General features: G+C 46.4%; 1 protein-coding gene across 1 annotated transcript; it reads left to right on the top strand.

Moving 5' to 3' along the window:
• Positions 1-7323: 7323 nt before the first annotated feature.
• On the top strand, positions 7324-12302 carry LOC144134150 (solute carrier family 22 member 7-like). The gene is made up of 3 exons (XM_077667117.1): positions 7324-7941; positions 9224-10238; positions 11821-12302. Exons 1-3 carry the CDS (start codon positions 7324-7326, stop codon positions 12300-12302), a joined length of 2115 nt encoding a protein of 704 aa, XP_077523243.1.
• Positions 12303-21071: the final 8769 nt, after the last annotated feature.

The following is a 21071-nucleotide window of genomic DNA, read 5'->3' as shown; positions in this document are numbered from 1 at the left end:
CGCCGCCCAAGACAATAACGACGAGAACGCCGGATATTCGGAATAATCAGAGCCATGTCTGAAATGGTTCCATAAAACGACTGTAATAAACATTGTGTCATGTATCTACTATACTTCACCATGCTATTCAAACATGCCATTCAAATACACACAACACACAGAACAAACTTGATATGCCGATTGAATCACATGGCAATAACAGGAATAAGAAAGTATATCCACACTAAACAATGCAAAAACCAAGATAAGCATTGCTAAACAATGCGCACACAGTGCTGTCGCGCATAATTCGGATTTGACCTAACTACGCAAATCGAGAGCCATTTTTTTACGGCGTCGCGCTAACGGGTGTATAAATAAAACTTTCGTCTTTGAAGTTTCGAGACTTATTTATTTTCTTCTCTAGAAATAATTCCCCAAAGCAATTGTTCGTGCATATGTGTAGCGCCATCTCTTGGCGCTAGCATAAGCTATTTGTGTTATTTGCTGTGGCAGCCGCTAGATGGCACTACATGTAGAAAAATACGTTGTCACTAGTCGTCTGCGCATTGTACTATGAGTAAATGTGGAGAGATGGACGTCCACCTTGAACAGCGTGTAAACATAAAATTCTTAGCAAAGCTAGGCAAGACAGCCACACAGACTTATGAGGTCCTTCGTGACGCTTACGGCAACAAGACATTATCGCGGGCGCGAGCTTTCGAGTGGCACAAGAGATTCGTTTCGGGGAGAACGTCGGTGGAAGTCGACAGAAAGCAGAGGCGCCCTTCAACCTCTCGGAATGAAAACAACGTGGCTCGGATCAGGGAAATCGTACAGCAAGGCCGTACCATTGCTGTCTGCATGCTATAAGATGCGCTCGACATTAGTAAGACAACATGCGACCAAATTTTGCGTGAGAACTTGGGGAAACGAAAGCTGAATGCCAGACTTGTGTCGCACTCCCTCACACAGGAACAGAAGAACACGCGGGCATCATTGAGCGCTGATTTTCTCTCCGAAGCAGAGAAGGATGCTGCATTCGTCGACAGCATAATTGCTGAAGACGAAACATACCATCGATGGCATTCGGTTGTTTGTTTCTGCTTTCTTATCAATCACAATTAAGTCATAAAATAACAACGCTTTGTTTAACACCGAAAATTGGGGGAAAAAATCTTATGTTCCTTGGTTTCGGAGACTGTTGGCTTCCGTCATGTAAGTCATAATGAGGACCTCTTTTGCCTATTCTTGTCTGATCAAAAGCTGAACGAGGACCTCGAATCTGGGAGCCTTGGCGCCATAGGTAGCATAAGAGGGTCCTGGCATACCGTTGTCACTATTCGATCACGTTCCTACGTGGCACTTGCGATAATACAGGATGTACTACGTCCACCGCTATGGACGAAGGTGGCGCTGGTGAACACTATCAAGGTTCGGTTCCTCTACACATAAATACACCCGAAAGAGAAAAGCACCAGACACGAAATTCGGAGGCCATCGATTCGGATCCCACCAGCGGCATGTTTGTTTTTTTCCTGCTGTAGTATCAGTTATATTTAAGCCTTAAAATGACAATTTCGAATTGGTTAACGGCACGAATTGAAAGAAAAATCCCATATGCTCCTCAATTTATTTGACTGTTGGCGTCCGTCATGCACTGTCTTCAAAAAGGTGCATTAGCAGAATGTCCCGTACAAAGCAAAAAAAAATAAGGTGTTTGAAACGTTCAGAGGTCCAACCATTTCAGGCTGTTACAAAGAGATGTTGGCAATTTTACTTTTTCAGAGAATTAGGCTTTCGTTTCAGTTCCTTAAACATATAGGAATGTGCCATTATCCTGCAAGTTGGCTGCCCCCCCCCCCCAAAAAAAAAAAAGAAACGCGCAAATTATGATTTAGAATCTATTCACAATCAGTTCTAGATTTTGTGTAATAAATATCTAGCACTAACTTCGTGCGCTCAAGAAACCCATAATAAACCTCGATTTAAACTGAGAATCTGGTCCATCATTTCAAACACACTACTTATATAGCAGTCTTACTACTAACGATTCAGTTCGAGCAACATTAGACAGGCGTATCCGCTTTTCCCGCGTCGGTACATTCGTTTATGGCCGATTCACACGACGGTCCGTTCGCCCGCGGCCCGCGCATCACGTGTTCACGCGTCAGTAAAAACTGGCCTGCGATCCGATGACGTCAAGCGGATGCGACGGACCAAAAGAGCAGACGACGCGCTGGTTGCACCACTGTAAGAGTCGATTCACACGACGGTCTGTTCGCCCGCGGCCCGCGCATCACGTGTTCATGCGCCACTAAAAACTGGCCTGCTATTGGCCGATTCACACGACGGACTGTTTGCCCGCGGCCCGCGCATCACGTATTCGTGCGTCACCAAATCGAGAGGCGTGCTGTGGGCCCGATGAATGGACAACCCAGGAAGTTCAAGTGCCTCTCCCCTCGTGTGAATTAGCGGCCGCCCGCGAAGATGCGCGCGCCAGCTCTGGCAACCACCACTCTTGCCAGTATTTCGGCTGCCGCATTTCGCACGAGTGGCGTTGAGCTGGCGCGCTCTTTTGACAAGCTGCACTGCGTTCGCAAGGTACCGTGACAGAGATCGACTCGGCTAGCAAGACAACCCAGGCCATTGAGGAATCGGACAAAGGGTCGCACCTCCACCATTCAATCGGAGTCATGGGTCGGGAGGACCAGCGTTGCCAAACACTTTTAAATAATCTGGCAACTGTGCTACACCCAGCGCGTCGTCTGCTCTTTTGGCCCGTCGCATCCGCTTGACGTCAGCGGATATGGCCGATTCACACGACGGACTGTTCGCTAGAGGGAATACAGCACGCTATGTACGCCGGTGATATAACGATCTGGATCAGCCAGGGCTCCCCAGGGCAAAAACAAGATCTCCTGCAGCAGGCAGCCACATGCGTGGAGAACTACGTCAGAGAGAGAGGACTGGCATGCTCCAACGAGAAGTCAATAATTCTACGAGTGGGCAAGAGACCATCCAAAGAAATATACAGCATAAAAATCGAAGAGCAGGTCCTCCCGGAACGCAACATTATCAGAGGGTTAGGAATGTGGATCCAAAGCAGCGGAAAGTGCAGCCACACCCTAAGCCTTCTCCAACAATCAATGCAACAGGTGAGCATAATGATCGCCAGAGTATCACAGAGAAGATTTGGCATGAAGGAGAGTGACACGATCAAGTTAGTCAAGAGCCTGGCGGTCGGCCGCATAACATACTCACTCCCTTACCACAAGATGACACAGCACGAAAAAGAACAAGCAGACACTTTAATCAGGAAGGCTTTCAAGACGGCCCTAAATCTACCAAGAAATACGTCAGACGAGAAGCTTCTCAATTTGGGAGTCCACAGTACGTTTGACGAGCTAAAGGAAGCTAAAATAGGGGCCCAAATGTACAGGCTCCAGCAGTCAACCACCGGCCGAGCGCTCCTCCGAAGACTGGGCTACTTAAGTGAAGAAGTGGAAGATAGGGTTGCGGGCATACCTGATAACATTCGCCAAACACTCAGGGTGTGCCCAATCCCTCGCAACATGGACCCTAATCTGCATGCAAGGAGAAAGGCTGCGAGAGCGGAGTATGTAGAAGAGCACTTAGCTGAAAAAACAAATGTAGTATACACTGATGTGGCTTTGCATCGATGGAACAGAAACACGAAGGAACACAGAGTAGTATCGGTGGTGGTGAACCATCAAGGGGACCTAGTCACCAGTATATCAATGAGCGGCTGCAGAGTATCCGAGGGGGAAGAAGCTGCTGTTGGGCTAGCAGTAGCTGAAGGATACCGCAGAAATAAATCGCTCACAATAATCACTGACTCTAAAGTAGCATGCAGGAACTACACTAATGGCAGGTTCAGCAAGAGAGCGCTTCGCATCATCCTCCAGGCGGGACCCCCGAACAAAGAAATTCAGCACAAAATTTTCTGGGTGCCGGGGAACACCGGGGTGACTGGGAATCAGAGGGCCGACGATCTAGCTCGCGAGCTTGCCAACCGAGCAAACACATCAAGTCACCCTGAACCCACCACAACGGTGGAACCATCGTAGAGGGAAATCCTAAATCACTACAGAGGACAGAGGATAGCGTATACTCCACCACACCAGCTATTAACGCAATATGAGGCAGTCGGTTGGTGTAGACTGCAAACAGGAAGCTTTCATAACTTACACATACTTCACAAAATGTTTCCAAACCAGTACGCGGACACATGCAAGTGCTGTGGAGCCACCCCCACTTTATACCATATTACATGGGAGTGTATAAACAATTATACATTCCATAAACTAAAGGAGCCCAATGCGGAACAGTGGGAGAACCTGCTCACCAGCAGCGTGCTGGCGGTCCAAAAAGGACTGGTCCAGCATGCGCATGAGGTAGCAAGGCTCAGTGGGGCCCTGGAATAAGGGCAAAACCCCTGGAAGACTAGGAACTTCAACATGAAGACATCCGGGTCCCGCTGAATTGACCACTTTTTGGCGCCAATAAAGTTTTTTTTATTTCTCTCGCCCGCGGCCCGCGCATCACGTGTTCATGCGCCACTAAAAACTGGCCTGCTATCCGATGACGTCAAGCGGATGCGACGGACCAAAAGAGTAGACGACGCGCTGGGTTTACCACTGTTGCCAGATTATTTAAAAGCGTTTGGCAAGGCTGGTCAAACTGGTTTTTCCTCCCGACCCATGACTGCGATTGAATGGTGCAGGTGCGACCCTTTGTCCGATTCCTCAATGGCCTGGGTCATCTTGCTAGCGGAGTCGATCGCTTTGTCACGGTACCTTTCGAATGCAGTGCAGCTTGTCAAAACAGCGCGCCAGCTCAACGCCACTCTTGCGAAATGCGGCAGCCGAAATACTGGCAAAAGTTGTGGTTGCCAGAGTTGGCGCGCGCATCTTCGCGGGCCGCCGCTAATTCCCGCGAGGGGAGAGGCACTTCAACTTCCTTGGTTGTCCAGCCCGCGGGCCGACAGCACCCCTCTCGATTTGGTGACGCACGAACACGTGATGCGCGGGCCGCGGGCGAACAGTCCGTCGTGTGAATCGGCCATTACGCGTATATGGCTGCTTGGTCCGCTTGGTGCCAGTCGACATGCACGTGCGCTTTGCTTTTATTTCTTCATGCAGGAAGTTACAATTGTATATAGTCGGCTGCTGAGTCTGGGAAAGCTGGTGTAATCCCGACCGCGTTTTGATAGAGGCGAAAGTCGAAAGGAGCCCGTGTGTGATGTCCGTATATGTTATAAATGCCAAGGTGCGGCGGAAATTAACCAAGAGCATTCCAAAACAGCATGTGTTTATATATTCTTTCAATAATATCTAAATCATCCGTTCCTTCAAGGAGCTGTTCGGGTTTCCACAGAGTAGTTCGATGGTTACTGATCTCTTTTTTTTCCTAGAAACTAATTTTCCCTCCCTCAGTTTTGCGCCGCAAAACACTTATTCCTCACTTATAACTGCTTATGACTCATCTGTTTTACCAGTGATTATTATGTTTTAAAAAGATTTATTATCTCAATCTTCTCCTTATGAAGAGTGTTATGTTACAAATGAAAATTGGTTTTTGGGGAAAGGAAATGGCGCAGTATCTGTCTCATATATTGTTGGACACCTGAACCGCGCCGTAAGCAAGGAATGGAGGAGGGACTGAGAGGAGAAAGGAAGAAAGAGGTGCGTAGTGGAGGTCTCCGGAATAATTTCGACCACCTGGGGATCTTTAACGTGCACTGACATCGCGCAGCGCACGGGCGCCTTTGCGTTCCGCCTCCATTGAAACGCGGCCGCCGCGGTCGGGTTCGAACTCGGGGACTCCGTATCAGTAGCCTAGCGCCGTAACCACTGAGCTCCCGCGATGGGTATTATGTTACAAATGCCGAACTGTATCATTGGCTGTCGCCTCATAGTTTCTCAACCTCAAGAACGGTCGGTTTTTGTGGTTTTACAATCATTTGGGGAAACGCTTTTAGCAAGACTTCGCCAAGCGATTATAAACTTTTGAACGCATCTATTTGCTCTCGCCGAGTTTCGTGCTTTATGTAACATAGCGTAAGCCCGCTCAATTTTTCTTGTCTGTGAGCTCTAGGACTGAACCCAGCTGACAACCATAGTTTGTTAGTGCGATTGGAGCACCACAGCGAAGAAGTCAAAAGCGGCACTAATTGCATGTTTTTTTTTTGTTCTATAAGGCAAGCAGATACCACAGTATATTGGAATCTGACTTCGAAGCTAGCCGCTCAGAAAATGATAGAAATTTTCCACAAAAATTGTCCCGATTTACCTTGTTAAGCTAAATGCGAGATATGTGCGGTAGCCTGCTCTCTTTTGATTTGCTGTTCTTTAATTAGCTTTTTATGAGCTTGACAATGCGAGTTCTCCCAAGTGTTCCTGCAGTTGTTCTTTGGCTTTCCTCCTGTGATAAGCCTCCTGAGCCTGTGTGAGAGTAAACACGGAGCTGATAAGAGTCTCAATAATTTGATCATAATTTCAACACCGCATGGCTTAATTATAATTGAGAATTTATCGTGGTAGTCGTAGCAGGGTGCTGTAGGTAGCGATAGATTATACGATACAGAAAAGTTTAGGATAAATGCTTCATGAACAGCAGCCGAGATCTGATGTACAGGATTTCTGAAGTTGTCCATAAGCAATACTACACGCATTGTGTATATTTAGACCGATCAATAACATTTATATGCCTGGCGGAAGGAACCCGACAGTACGAAATACTCCAAATAGACAAATGCATGCTCATCATGCGTTCTGTTAAAACTTTGTAACTGTATTCTTTCTTCCTGCCCTGCTACGTCAACTGAAGGAGAAATTGGGCTCGCATTCGTCACTAAATTAGGACTGCGCTCGCTGTGCCGCCATCCTTTGCCCGCAACAGCTAATTCCTAATGCCCACCTGACTTTTACCCCATTCTACCTTTACCTGCCCTTTAAATTCACTTCCGTTACTATGACCTACCTCATCAGATCCTATGTCCGAACGACCATTAATAATTACTTAGTTTCAGGACCTCATATGTGTTTATTTATGCCATCTTTTCGTCATAAAATTTATCTCATCCTATATATCTGTGAGTCTGTGAGAAATTTCCCGAAAGTTTAGAAAATAACTCGAAGCTCCAGTTCATTTTTCATACCGGCAACTTCAGATGAAGAGGAAGCATTGAGAGCTCGTGCCCACGCGTTGTCTTCCACCGGCAAAGAAGAAGGAACCCCTTGCCGAGCTCGCATGCACGCTCGTACGTGGCTCGAACCAGAATAGGCTTCACCGCGTCCTGGTCTTTCAAAGCCTAGGAATATGGCTAAGAAGAACCGCAAGAGGTCTTCTGCAGCCAAGCCGGACCGGCAAATCACGGCGCTAACGGAGAGCGGCAACGTAACGGCCGTCGAGCCGCCCACCGGTCCCGTTGAGTCAGCGACGACCGCGGTAGGCGCGTCGTCCGTCACTTCGCCCCTGTCCCCGGAGGTCAAGCCGGACGTGTTCTCCCTCACTTCCCCGCTGTCCCCGGAGGGCAGGCCGGGCTCAAATCCCGTCGCGCCGCAGACGGCTACCGCGGTAGCCACGGGTTCCGTCGCCTTCGATGCCACCGTGTCGCCAATGGACCACATCCTCATTTTCGGCCACGGCGTGTTCCAGAGGCTCATCCTGCTCTGCACCCTGCTGTCAGTGTTCTGCACCATCCTGCACGCCGAGGCATCTTCGAACCTGGCGCGACCCGTGGACCACTGGTGCAGACCCCCTGCCGCGTACGCTAACCTGCCGCCGGAGACATGGAAAAACGCCAGCATACCGGTCGAGTTGGACGGATCGTACAGCGGGTGCTTTCGCTACGAGCCTCCGTTCGTGCCTCAAAGCACGAACTCCTCCCGCGACAGCCGGGAAACTGTGCCCTGCGACGCCGGCTGGGACTATGCTGTAAGCATATGCATATTCACTAGCTCAACGGCAAAAGAGCGCTTGAGTTTCGGTTGTGTTCGTTTTTATAAAATCTAGCTAATGCGAGGAGTCTAAATTGGAGTGTTTGTCATCACTACAAAGCCTTCAACTTCGCAACATGCAGGAAAAAGGGCTGTATGCTGCACATCAAACATGGACACAACAGCTACCCCCTTTCAAGCAATCACGACCTCAAAAAAACACTTGCGCACACTTCAAATTCTAAGCAGTGTCGCCTCGTTTCAATTCAGTCAGCCTCGTTCCTTGAATTCTCGGTTGCAGGTCTCGAAGGTCCTTTTAGCGGGTAGACACGTATATTTAAAAGGAGCATATTTATAGTGGAATACCTACCTCGCTGTGGTGAATTCCCTCGTTTTGTTCAATGTATAATTTATCAAGACGTTGTATACAACAAATTAGCTCAGCTGAAGCCTCTGTTTTGAAGCCTACATGCTCTATTTTTGGCTATTGTGTCAGCTCGCAACGTTTTACGGAACACCGCGCTTCGAGTCAATACTGCACGAAGCAGCATTCAACTGAACCCGAATACTGCTTATCGCAGTATTATGCCTTGAGACTCAACAAGAAGTTTTGCATGGGATAATGTACGTTCTGGACTGACGTCATTTGCCACCCACCAAAGAAAGCTGACGCAGTAAAAATCACTGCTTGGTAAAAAATGATTGTTCACTCCTTCAACGTCATTCTACTAGTTCACTTTTTTTTCTCTGAATTTCAACTTCCAATTCGAAACCGAAGAGACTTGGTGGCTGAGCTGAAAAACTTAAGGTGTCTGCTGTAAGGAGCAGCATCACCTCATGAGCCACTTTTCTCGAGCCCGAATACGTTGCCGGTACAAGTTCCTTGTCGGGGAGCCAGTACCCAAGGTCTAACCACAGTGACTTATGACGTAACACGTAATCATGGAGCCAACATGTCCTGCCAGAAATGTGTCCTGTCGTCATTTCGTGTTAGTCTTCGCAGGAATCCTACATCATCCTACCAGAGCATAGTAGATCAGCATTCGCAGCACCATGCCTCCGAAGGACGAACCAAGTCAAAGCGTGATAACTTCGGTGCTCCTAACAACAGTTGTCTCTTAACTGCTAAAAGAGTGAAGTTATGCTTCTCAAAATGGCAGGAACCTGGCAGAGTTCTTGAAAATTCATTGGGTATACTTCTCACGGCCCTTCCGCCCACTAAAGCCGGTGACATCAGCAGGTAAAATGGCTGCGGCTGAAGTCCAAAACTTTTTTACCAGCGTGAAATTCACGAGATCAGTGCACTCTTGGAAAAGTACCAAGCTGCGTCTTCTGGTAAGCCTCCTGCGTCGCGTTGTACACAGGCGTCGACCCGCGTCTCGATCGTGGGCGAGTGGAACCTGGTCTGCGACCGACGCTGGCTGATGTCAGTGCTGACTGCCTGCTACATGGCCGGGTCCCTGCTCATCATGCCCTTCGTCGGCACAGCTGCCGACCGTCTTGGCCGGCGTCCAGTCCTCGGCTTTTCGCTATCTATCCTCATCGTGTCCGGCATCCTGCTCGCCTTCTCCAGCACGCTGTTCATGTTTGCGTCACTGAGGTTCTTTATCTCCGCGTCCGCCGGTTGCCTGGTCGTCATTTCCATCGTCCTGCTCTTCGAAGTCACCGACTCTTCCCGACGCGTGCTCTACTGCAGCATTGCCGTCACCGGAGGCTTCTCAGCGGCCCACGTCTACGGCGAACTGGTCTACGACTGGGTCTATGACTGGTCTCTGATCCAGCTCTTCTGCATGGTCCCCACTGGGCTGCTAATTGGAGCCGTGTACTTTGTGGAGGAGTCGCCTTGCTGGCTCCTGGCGACGTTCCGGATCAAGAGAGCCGCGGAGGTGGTGATGTCGGCTGCCCGGATGAACGGCGCCGACATGCTGCTTGTCGGCAAACGGCTGGAAGTCATCAGGCAGGAAGCCAGAAAGGCGAGAGCCGAAGCCACCATGACCACGGGTGAGGGAATGCTGGAGGCGTCACCGGCAGAGCTGTTCACGAACCGGGCGCTGCGCAACGAGACGTTGGTGATATACGGCTGCTGGTTCCTGGCGAACAGCTTCTCCTACCGGCTCAGGGCAAGCCGCGAGGACCGCGTCGTCTACCGCGCACTCGTCGCTCTCGCGATCCCAACTGTGGCAGCCAATGTCTTCCTGCTTAGCACCAAGGGGCGGCGCCTGTCAACTGCGCTCAGCTTGGTCCTTCTTGGCAGCGTGATGGCCAGCTTGGCGGGAGTTTCCTTCTTCGTGCCTGGTAAGGGGCTTAATTTTTTAGTTGGAAAAAAAAGGAACGTTTCGCCCCTTAGGCACAGGCTTAGTATTAGGCTTACACGACACACTTATCAGCAGGTGCTTTAAACAACTAAAGTTCTGTCCTCAGCATCGCGTTTACTCCGGAAAAGTTCTGGAAAGGAAGATCTGTTTTGTTTTACGTGGTTGATGGAGTACAGCGCTCAGTTTCATCTTTTGTGCGCACGATTGCGCACACAGGCAGAAAACAGAACTCCTTTCCTGCCTTCCTAATTGGTGTCTGTAAGGGCGCCCAAAATGAACAATGTAGCAGCGAGTGTCCGAACGCCCTCAACTTAAGGTCGAAGCAATGTTTAAGTGAAGAAGCTTCTCTTACCTTTATCGAAAGCATGACACGAAAGTGAACATGACGACATAGTTTCTAATGCCGTTGTACTCACCTGATATTCTGAGCATGAGACGTTTTCACTTGCGTGCGCACAAGTACAGCTTTTTCGAGCAATAATTTTGAAAAATTCAAAATTGTAAGATACGGTTATGGGAATATCGACGGTAATGTCAAATATAGCAAAATTTTTCTTTTAAAGTGTTTCCAGTGATCGCATCGAACAGTTAACTGACTGCCATAAAAAACCAATGGGGAGCCCTTTTGATGATAACAAAAACGTGAACAGCAAAAAAAAAAAACAAGACTATCGTCAGATGAGCTACTGATACGTTGGTTGTTATAGTGAAATCTTACATTATATCAAAAAATTCCGCTCGTAAACGGTTTCCCGTGTAAAAGTTAATTTGTCCAAAATTATTAGGAATGCTTGAAAATGGCGACGCTGGAATAAAATTCAAGGCCTTTTGAAATCAGCTCTGAGCCGGTTCTTATCTTTGTATGTATCGCTTCTACGTCCTGCTGTTTCCGCAACATACTGAATTCCATAAACCTAGGACATTTAAAGCCGTAATGTTTGCTAGAATTTTATGCCTGACGAAGATTCAGAACACTAATTACAAGAATGAAAAATTGAAAATTGGTTTTTGAGGAAAGGAAAAGGCGCAGTATCTGTCTCACATACGGCTGACACCTGAACCGCGCCCTAAGGAAAGGGATAAAGGAGGTACTTATACAAGAAAGGAAGAAAGAGGTGCTGTAGTGGAGTTCTCCAGGATAATTTTGACCACCTGGAGATCTTAAACGTGCACTGACATCGCACAGCAGCACAGCACTGACATTCGTGCGGCCTTAGCGTTTCGCCTCCATCGAAACGCAGCCGCCACGGTCGGGTTCGAACCCGGATACTCCTGGTCAGTAGCCAAGTGACCTAACCACTGAGGCACCACGGCGGGTAATTAGAAGAACGCCAGGAAGCCCTCCGAGTTTGGGCCCATGAGCTCTTCGAGACTTTAACGTTGTTTCGTTTATCGCCAGCGAAGGCTGTCTCTTTCCAAAACAGTTATTGTGGCTTTAGAGGAAACGAAATTGTTGACTACTGGTATGCCAACTCTGAGAATTCGAGACACAAGGAACGTTTTTTTTTTTTTTACTATGCTACCACCTTGGGAGCAATTGTTCGACAACACGTATCCCGCAGGAAGCGGCGACATCTTGAGCTCTCGCCTGATGACGGCGGTTCTCGTCGCAGAGCTGCTAGCCGTGGACTTGGCCGTCATAAGCCTCTATGTCATCACAGTCGAGATGTACCCGACCGTTCTCAGAGGCTGCGGCATATCCTTAGGCTACATGTGCGGCCGGCTCGGAGCCACCATGGCTCCGTTCGTCGAAACCATCGAGTCGAGCAGCGTCCGAGGCACCGTGCTCGCCGTGGCGTCCCTCTTGTTGGTGGCCTTTGGTGCGCTGGCGTGGGTTGTGCTGCCGGAGACAACCAAGGTCCACGCAATGAACACCTTTCGCGACCGGGTCGATGAAGATGCGGACAAGTGGATGCTCAAGACTCCGCTCAAGATAGCTCGCCGACATAGCCGCGCCAGGTCTATACATGAGCGTCGCCGGAGCTCGAGCTGCTCGGAATCGAGGTTGTCGAGGTGTTCGAGGCTTTCCAGAGCCAGCCAGTGACGCGCTGGTGCCGTTAGAGGAGCGCAAGCTGTGACAATAAGTGCCACCGCACAGTGCGCGCGTTTTTATTTTCTATTTATTTTTTTTCTATAGAGCCTTCTCAACTCCGATTTTTTTAATTTCGTATAACATGCAGCCAAAATGCCATAGTTGCTTATTTATTCACTCTGAAAATCTAAGTGATGTCGTTAATCTGCGTCCGGATTGAAGGCTCCGTTACGATAATATTCTTGATTTAATCAGACACCGAATCCTATGTCCAGTGATATATTGTGTCTCGTGTGCTTATGCCCTTCATGCTATCGCACATTTGGCAATTCGAGATTTATTTGTATTTTTACAAGTATGTACAAGTTTTTTTATCCTGCAGTGGCTATTGTGTGGCTGTAAATTTGAGATTACCTAACGACGAGATGGTTGAGAGTAACTGTAGCTGGATGGTGACCCTTTGCGCACTATGTAGAAATCACGACATCTCCTGTCCACAGAATTCGGCTTAAGGTATGGGGAAACTCATTGCACAGCGAATACGTGCTTGTAATGTTTTGCTATGTTTGGGACTTTCCGTTGCGCTGTGTATGCACTGAACTGGCTTCAAGGATTGTGGTGGGCACTTTCGAAAGGTCGTTTTGGGCAATTCAATGCGCAGAGCTCTAACGACAGCGCTGGAAAAGACTGCTTCGTTGTGAATTTTTGCTGTAGCATTTTGCAAACTTCGGGAGAAATCATGATGTGAAATCTTTGTACCGAATACTTCCGGGAAGCACGTAAGCAACGACACCGGCTGAACTTTTTGCGAACGTCTCTTTGGAAAATCGGTTCCCATTAAAGTGCGGGAAGTTCTCAGCAGCGGCTTCACACCAGGTGGCGTCATAAGACGACCGTCACAGACTTTTATGCATAGTTCCGCGGGTACAGTAGAAAATTTGGAGAATGACATATGGAAACACGGAACAGAATAGCCATAACCTTCGTAGGAAAGGGTTTACATGGGCTTCTCATCATTGCTTGTAAAGAAATTCTTGTTAAAAATGCATGTTAATGCTTGTTAAAAAGCTTGGATTTTGAGACTTGTCCTTTGAGTGCTGCTTGAAATGTGTCTATGTAGTCGTGAACAAAAAAGTTACTCGTGTGCTGACGCACAAAGCAGGTGAATGAAATGCATAACAGCATTATGTTGCAAGCATACTCCATCCTCTGGAACAAATGCTAGCTTCCTGATTGAGAAGACAGCGCAGAAAAAAATTCCATGACTCAGCAAACTGCAAACTTGTCTATGACTGTACAACCCATTTTGATGTAATCAAACGCACCCTAGTCCCATACAAAAGTAGCTTATGGCCGTCTATAGAAAAGCCTATGGTGAGCTATCACCTTTTATGGCCGTTTATTATCGGCTATAAAGGACGACAGGAGTACCTGTAGCCGGCTATTGACGATCCTAATGCCAGCGCAGCTAAAGACATGATACTAATGAATTCCATACAGCCGGCTACAAAAAAAAGTATGTGCACAAGCCTACAGATTAGGAACCGTCGTATTCTCTTTAGATGGCTATAGTCTAGCATATCCATTTAAAGCTATAGACAAGCTGCCATCAAATCCTCTTTGGCTAGCTGTAGACTAATGTACGCCTATGAGGCTAAAGACTGGTAGCCATCTGATTCTGTTTAGATGGCTATAGACTAGTATATTCATTTAAAGCTATAGCCAAGCTGCCATCAAATCCTCTTTAGCTAACTGTAGTCTAATGTACGTCTATGAGGCTAAAGACTGGTAGCCATCTAATTCTGTTTAGATGGCTATAGAGTAGTATATCTATTTAAAGCTATAGACAAGCTGCCATCAAATCCTCTTTATCTAGCTGTAGACTAATGTACGTCTATGAGGCTAAAGACTGGTAGCCATCTGATTCTGTTTAGATGGCTATAGACTAGTATATCCATTTAAAGCTATAGACGAGCTGCCATAAAATCCTCTTTAACTAGCTGTATACTAATGTACGTCTATGAGGCTAAAGACTGGTAGCCGTCTTGTTCTCTTTAGATGGCTATAGACTACTATGTTCACTTAAAGCTATATACTAGCTGCCGTCAAAACCTCTTTGGATAGCTGTAGAGTAATGTATGTATATGAGGCTAAAGACTGGTAGCCATCTGATTCTGTTTAGATGGCTATAGACTAGTATATCCATTTAAAGCTATAGACAAGCTGGCTCCGGCGCGCCAGCTCTGCTCTGTGCGACGTCACTGTTCCTCGCGCATGCGCAGCCGGCGAAACTGCTCAACATTGGCCAGTGTTGCTTACGCAACAAAACATTATGGCTATTTTTGTTACTCGTGGGTTAAGAATTATGGGCTTGGAAGATGGGTTAGGACGAAGGACTCTAAAAACACTGTGCCTTCAAAAATTACCCTCAGTCTGACTGCAGGATAGTTCCCGGTGACGAAATCATCCTTTGAACAGATTACGCCAACAACAGCACACTTAATTTGCATCACTACTTTCAGGGAATTATTAATCTGTCGCTCAATATTATATTACTGCCAGTTATTAGTTTTCCGATCCCACGATCAGTGGTACGAGAACGTCGAAGATTTCATTCTATCTTTGAATTAACGATTCTTGTTGACTCCCTGAAACTCAGCCGCTATCGCAGAAACATCTGAACCGGAGCATTATGGTCGCCAGAGCTCCATCTACTGGGTCGACCTGGAACCACAACAAAGGTAGGAACGAACCACCTTTTTCTATCAGTGATTCAAATGCAGCGCGTCACGCTATTGGCATTAGGGGTACAGTGTTCGCAAAACATAAATCAAAAATAAGTTTAGATTTAAAAGTGATCCCGAATGCTGAAACCTAGCTTCCTGAGATGACAAAGATAATCAACTGGTCCACTGCCAATGGTCTTAAGATTAACGCAGAAAAATCAAAAGCCATAATTTTTAAACCGAGTGGCAAACAGGCTATAATGCACCATCTTTTAACACTCGGTACTGCTACTATTGAAGTTGTCAACCAACATAGGATTTTAGGAGGGACATTCCCGTCTGATATGAAATGGACACACCACATCGATTTCTTGCGCAAATCACTATCATCGGCTGCGGAGCACTTGCCAGATGCCGACATTATCTCCCGGAAAAAATAAAGGTTCACATCTACCACGCATTATTCACGTCACATTTAAACTATTGCTCGCTTGTTTGGGGAACAACAACGATTAGTAACATTAACGCAATTTTTCTTCTACAGAAAAAAACTCTTCGTATTATTGCTAATGTATCGTACTACCATCCGACAGAAGAATTGTTTGTGAGGTATAAAATAATAAAAGCAAAACAATATCTAGAATTTCGTTTACTGCACACTTTCTTTTACGCAAATAATGCCCTTCAAACGTTTTTAAAGAACACCGCAAGTTTACGTACCCAAAAAAGCGATGGTCGTACTCGCAGTTGTGACAGATGGTTTGTACCACACCGCCGTACCGATTATCTCTGTCAGTCCCTACAGTACCTACTTCCATTTCTTCTGAACGATTATGAAAAGAGGGATGTATATTTCGAGACCTACAGTAAAAATTAACTGCGACAGTATTTTGTAACCCACTAAACAACCTGTCTACAATAATCATGCTAACTTTGTATTGTATGTTGTGGGGTTGAATTGGGGAGATAGGTACTTTCTCCCCACTCAATCGCGGCTGACACGGTTCAAAGCCGCCCGGACCCCACCCCGTGATCGCGTACGCTACCGAGCGCTCGCCGACCACGGCGGGCCTTGCTCTGAGGGAACAAAGGAACGACACAATGGCTGACACAAACAGGCATTTATTGCTACAGAAACAATAACGCCAGCTAGCAACAAGGTACGCTAATGAATCAAGGACGTCCGACTCACCAGCAAGGTTCCGAGCGAATGTTCGCCCGTGCTAGGGCAAGGGATATAAACTCCGCAGGCCGGACGGGACGAGTACGGGAGCATGTCTCCCCGTCGCTTCTTCGCCCCGTCGGCGAAGAGCGGAGACCCGAGCGACGCGTCCGCTCGCGGCGATTATCCCGGCCCAAGAGACCCCATCTCCCGCGGGCAGGCTTCAGCAGTCTCCCGCGCAGCGACGCTGGCGCCCTCTCTTGCCAGTTAATGTAACTGACAAGGGAACGCGCTCATCCTCGGGGTGACTGCTGCTGCACGGTGCCTCGCGGGAAAGCAAACTCAGGGGGCTGCAGGGCAGGTCCCCACAATGTCAATTCCGCTATGTTTTCTGATGTTCAGGAAGAATTGAGGCCGAACGCCGATCACCTGAAATTCTCATTAACAACGATTGTTTTGTTAATAATTGTACTGTATAGTTGTTCGAATGATTGTTTGAAGATATGTACTTACACTGTAATTTAGTTTGTAACCACTGCTGCCTTGTATGGGCCCCCAGGCACCTTTCAAGCTGTCGTAGAACAGCTTTTACTCCTGGTGGCCTTCAACCTCGAGTTGAAATAAATGCATTGATTGATTGATTGATTGATTGATTGATTGATTGATTCCTGAAGTTTATTCAAAGACTGATACTATGCTAATTTAGTCGTTTAGTAGAGCCAAAGCAGTAAGGTGTACAGAGCCATGTGTCTAGTGGCCACGGCCCGCTTTTTGAATTTTGATCACGCAGGTAATTCTTCTATCCAGAATAACCCCCTAAAGAAAATGGGAATTATCTCCTTCTAAGCACCGCTAATTCCTTAGGAACTGTTATCCAACGCAAAGAATCTATATGACATCTGTACTGAACGTTGGCATTTCTTAGTGTTTGCTATACATGCCCAGCTTTCTCGGGCCCAAATTTTGAATATTAGACGATTTCAAGACACTTTTTTGAAAATATTAAACGTAAAGATCGATTATTTTGATATGTTGCAAAATGTTTCTTTCAAAGTATCTCTATCGATCGATAAAACAGTTAAGACTGCCGTAGAAAATCAATGGACAACGCTTGTGACGGCAGTAAGAACAGGAATAAAAAAATACAAGTCTACCGCAGGGTGATCTGCTGACGAAATTATTGTTGCAATGGAATCTTATCTTATACGAAAAAGAAATGCGTTTATAAACCGTTTCCAGCTCAAGGATGCTTTTGTCCAGAATTGTTGGGTATGCCTACCTAGTGTGCGGTACGTAATTTCTTGAATAGTAGGTGCTTATTTTCAAAATTCTCGGCATTCTTTAATGTTTGAATGTGGCACAAAACCTACGAGGTGCTCCGTGGTGTACGCCTATGAAGCAATTTAGATTTTTTTTTATTTTCGGTATGCTGCAAGTGATGGGTAAGTCTGTATGGGCCACGTATTTCGACTTGTTGGCCCCCGAAAACGTCCCTAGTGAACAGATTGAATTCTAAATGCTCGGCTCCCTGATGTCGATTACATGTATGGCGCCTTCTTGTCAGATAATTTCACTATGCAAAAAACACCTTTCGCGCAGGTCGCTCATTATTAACAAAAACTGAGGGAAGCCATGAATTACAAACCAACAAATCGCTTAGAATCAGATATACATAGAGTAGAATCCCCTAAGTGGAAAGGATGCGTTTAATTCGTTCAGGAGTCACATAATGCTAAGCTTAAGAATAACAAGCGGCATAACTTGATGGTGAATTTGATTGACACGAATAAACACATTATATTTTTAACCGTTCAAACACTCTTCTGCGATGTATAAGTGAAACTGTACTGCGAAGCCTGAGTGTGGATATTACCATTGTGGCTGGCCAAGAGCTTTCTGGTATGCTTACTGAGCATTTTATTGGTGTTGACACCATAAGCAGTCTGCGGCCATACCTTTCTTCCCACTTCCCGCATCCGGGACAACTATAACGATATACAGTAAGGTATTTTTCAAAACTGCGAAGCATATCAAATCAGCATTACAGGCAATATACAATTATTAATTACGAGATGAGGATCACACGAGCACTGCGAGTGTGAAACGTGTCCTTGACCTGATTTCGCCTGACAAGAGAGTAAAACCTACTTCCTTAGCTCTGTTGCTGCTCAGAATATGCAGATTGCAAATGTGTTGCTCCTAGATAAAGGAGGTGATAAAAATAAAAAGCACTTTCGTGCTATCTTAGTACGACCTATATTTTCTAAAGCTTAGCAGAAAATTAAACACACGCGCCTTTCCTATTCTTCACCAAGTTAGCACACCAATACGATCTGTTCAAGCGGACAATTTCCACACAAGAGTGGAAATCTCTAGAGGGGAAATTTAAAAGCAATAACTTCTTGCCTTTCAATTTATTCTTGACTGCGAATCGCTTACGTAAACTTTTTACACGAGGAAAATACTGATTGTTAAATAAAGGCGCGGACAGTGCATATCCCAGTAGAAACGCGCCAAAGGTATCGATAAACTCTCCCAATACCCAGTGAATTCAGCGGATTCAGCCTATATCGATAATAGCAGTGCCATGCAAGTTCTTCTGCAAAGGCTTACAGATTGCGTCGAGGAGTGGCCCTCCATGCCTCAAGTACTTCTTGCATACGTCCTACTCCTCTTGTTGCTTGGAAACGTTGAGGTGAACATACCGCCTTTATACACCTTCTTTTGTGGATGGAGGGTCTTTCCTGTTTTCCTCCCCCTTATGGCAATATATGGGAACCTATTTTATTTGTGTCACTGTACCAAACGCCTCTCAGCGGTAGCCTGGTTTAACTAGTATTTCACTTCTGCCACATCTATTTAAACATTTTCTACAGCCTTTTTGACAGAAAGAGCACATGCTTTTTGCAATGAAATTTCCTTGTTGGAACGTCGCTGTTGAAGACTTCAGCGAAATGAAAAGTTGAAGATGGGAGCGGCGTTTTAAATCGCAATGGGAAGAGTGTATATATTCAGTGAGCTCAGAAGACTACACTCAGAAGACCACGCTCAGAAGACTACAAACAGACACCTACCCAAGCAGAGCCATGTATCATAAAATGTGGCCGAACAGATATGCGAAAGAGTGCGTGTGGTGTGGGGGCTACACCACAACGTACCACGCCACCTGGGGCTGTGAAAAAAGCCCTTTACTACCAAAGATAAATAGCCCTAGTCTAGAGCAGTGGGAGGCCCTCCTGGCTGACTCCGACCCGAGCACACAGCTTATGCTGGTGACGAGGGCCAAGGCAGCGGCGGAGGCCAACGGGATCCTGGACTAGGGAATACCGACCACTGCAGCTCCACTTCTATCTATCCCCAACACCCTACTCCCTTACTCTTCCTTCTGTGAAAATAAATGTTTTTACTACTACTACTACTATTTTATTTGTGTCACTGTACCAAACGTCTCTCAGCGGTAGCCTGGTTTAACTTGTATTTCACTTCTGCCACATCTATTTAAACAACTTCTACATCCTTTGTGACAGAAAGAGCATATGCTCTTTGCAATGAAAGTTCCGTGTTCGAATGTCGCTGCCGAAAACTTCAGCGAAATGCAAAGTTGAAGATGAGAAGCGGCGTTTGAAACCTTGATGGGAACCGTCGTACATCTTCAGTGAGCTGCCAGAGAAGGTGATATGTTCAATCAGCCACAAGACTGTGTCTGTGCCGACGTAGTACATTATGCGACGCCGGTTCATCTCGTGCCATCATGACAAGTACGGTGCATTGACTGGAAATGTCCGGGACGACGAAGTGGGCAAATTCAAGGCGTCACTCGGAAAAGATCGACAATTTTCCCGAAAGTTGAACGATCTAACTGGCTGGTTTGTCAATTGCCTTAGAAATCGGCACTTCGCAAATAATACAGTAAAGTATACATAGGAACAAATAGACCTTGGTGTCGTTGCCTATCCTAAATCTCCTAAACAAATAGAAAGTTATCAATACAAAGAGCATTTTCAAAAGTTTTACACGAATCGCGGACACCTTTTCAAACCGGAAATGTTACGGCTTTGATATCAAATGTAATTCTACCAGTAAAATTCTGTGCAGTGATCGAACCTGATGTCTGCCAACGTCCGTCACGTTCCGCAGGAGGAAGGTAAGCTGTTCCCGCTTCGCTTTTTCGCTGATCCTGTCCGTAAAGTTAGCGCTTTGAGAAAGGCCTATTTCTAGGGCGTTTATAAAAATGTCGCTATAAACATACTGACTGCTCCTCAAAACAGTCCAGTCAAGGGAACCTTAGAAGGTGCGATGATGAAAATCGTCGCCTTTACGTCCCATCTCCGCAAGTTTTCGGTGCTGCGATTTTTTTTTCGATTTCGAAATTACCTCGCCCATACTCCTCGTAATTAATCAGCCAGGCATCTTTTATTCATTTTCAGTTAGGTAAGCGGATGGTATAGGTTTGCGGAACAAATTTCATTCTGAAGAAATTATTGTGCCGTGTACGAACATCTAGTAGTCGTTCGCTTCGCTTTAGGTTTCACTTCGACACATCCGGATATTAAAAACATTTAGAGGAGCGTTCGGAATACAGTGATTCGCCAATTAAGTGCGCCCTCTACTCCCCTCTCTGATAGGCATTTGCCCATTTTAATGTCATATGTGTATTATAATTAGCTTCTTTGATTCCTCTCCCAGGTTTCAGATGTTCTTATTTTGCGGGAGCATCGTTATGATGAATCCTGCAGTATAAAGTTCATCCTTGACACCTGAAATTTTCGAAATCCTTGAAACACAAAGCGCTGTTTCTGAAAAAATAGCATTGATGTCAAATCATATAGGTTTAAAAACATTTTTCGAACTATTAATATTCGTCGGTTTGCAATCATAGGCTTGGGAGATGGT

The sequence above is a fragment of the Amblyomma americanum genome, chromosome 5 (genome assembly GCF_052857255.1).
Source record: "Amblyomma americanum isolate KBUSLIRL-KWMA chromosome 5, ASM5285725v1, whole genome shotgun sequence".
In the NCBI taxonomy this organism is placed as follows: Eukaryota; Metazoa; Arthropoda; class Arachnida; order Ixodida; family Ixodidae; genus Amblyomma; species Amblyomma americanum.
Note: the sequence above shows the minus strand (reverse complement) of the source record. Positions and strands in the feature narration are given on the sequence as shown.

Coding starts and splice junctions, on each gene's coding strand:
- LOC144134150 (XM_077667117.1), top strand. CDS start 7,324: ATGGCTAAGAAGAACCGCAAGAGGTCTTCTGCAGCCAAGCCGGACCGG. Junction 7,942..9,223: donor ACGCCGGCTGGGACTATGCT/GTAAGCATATGC, acceptor CTTTTTTACCAG/CGTGAAATTCACGAGATCAG. Junction 10,239..11,820: donor AGTTTCCTTCTTCGTGCCTG/GTAAGGGGCTTA, acceptor CGTATCCCGCAG/GAAGCGGCGACATCTTGAGC.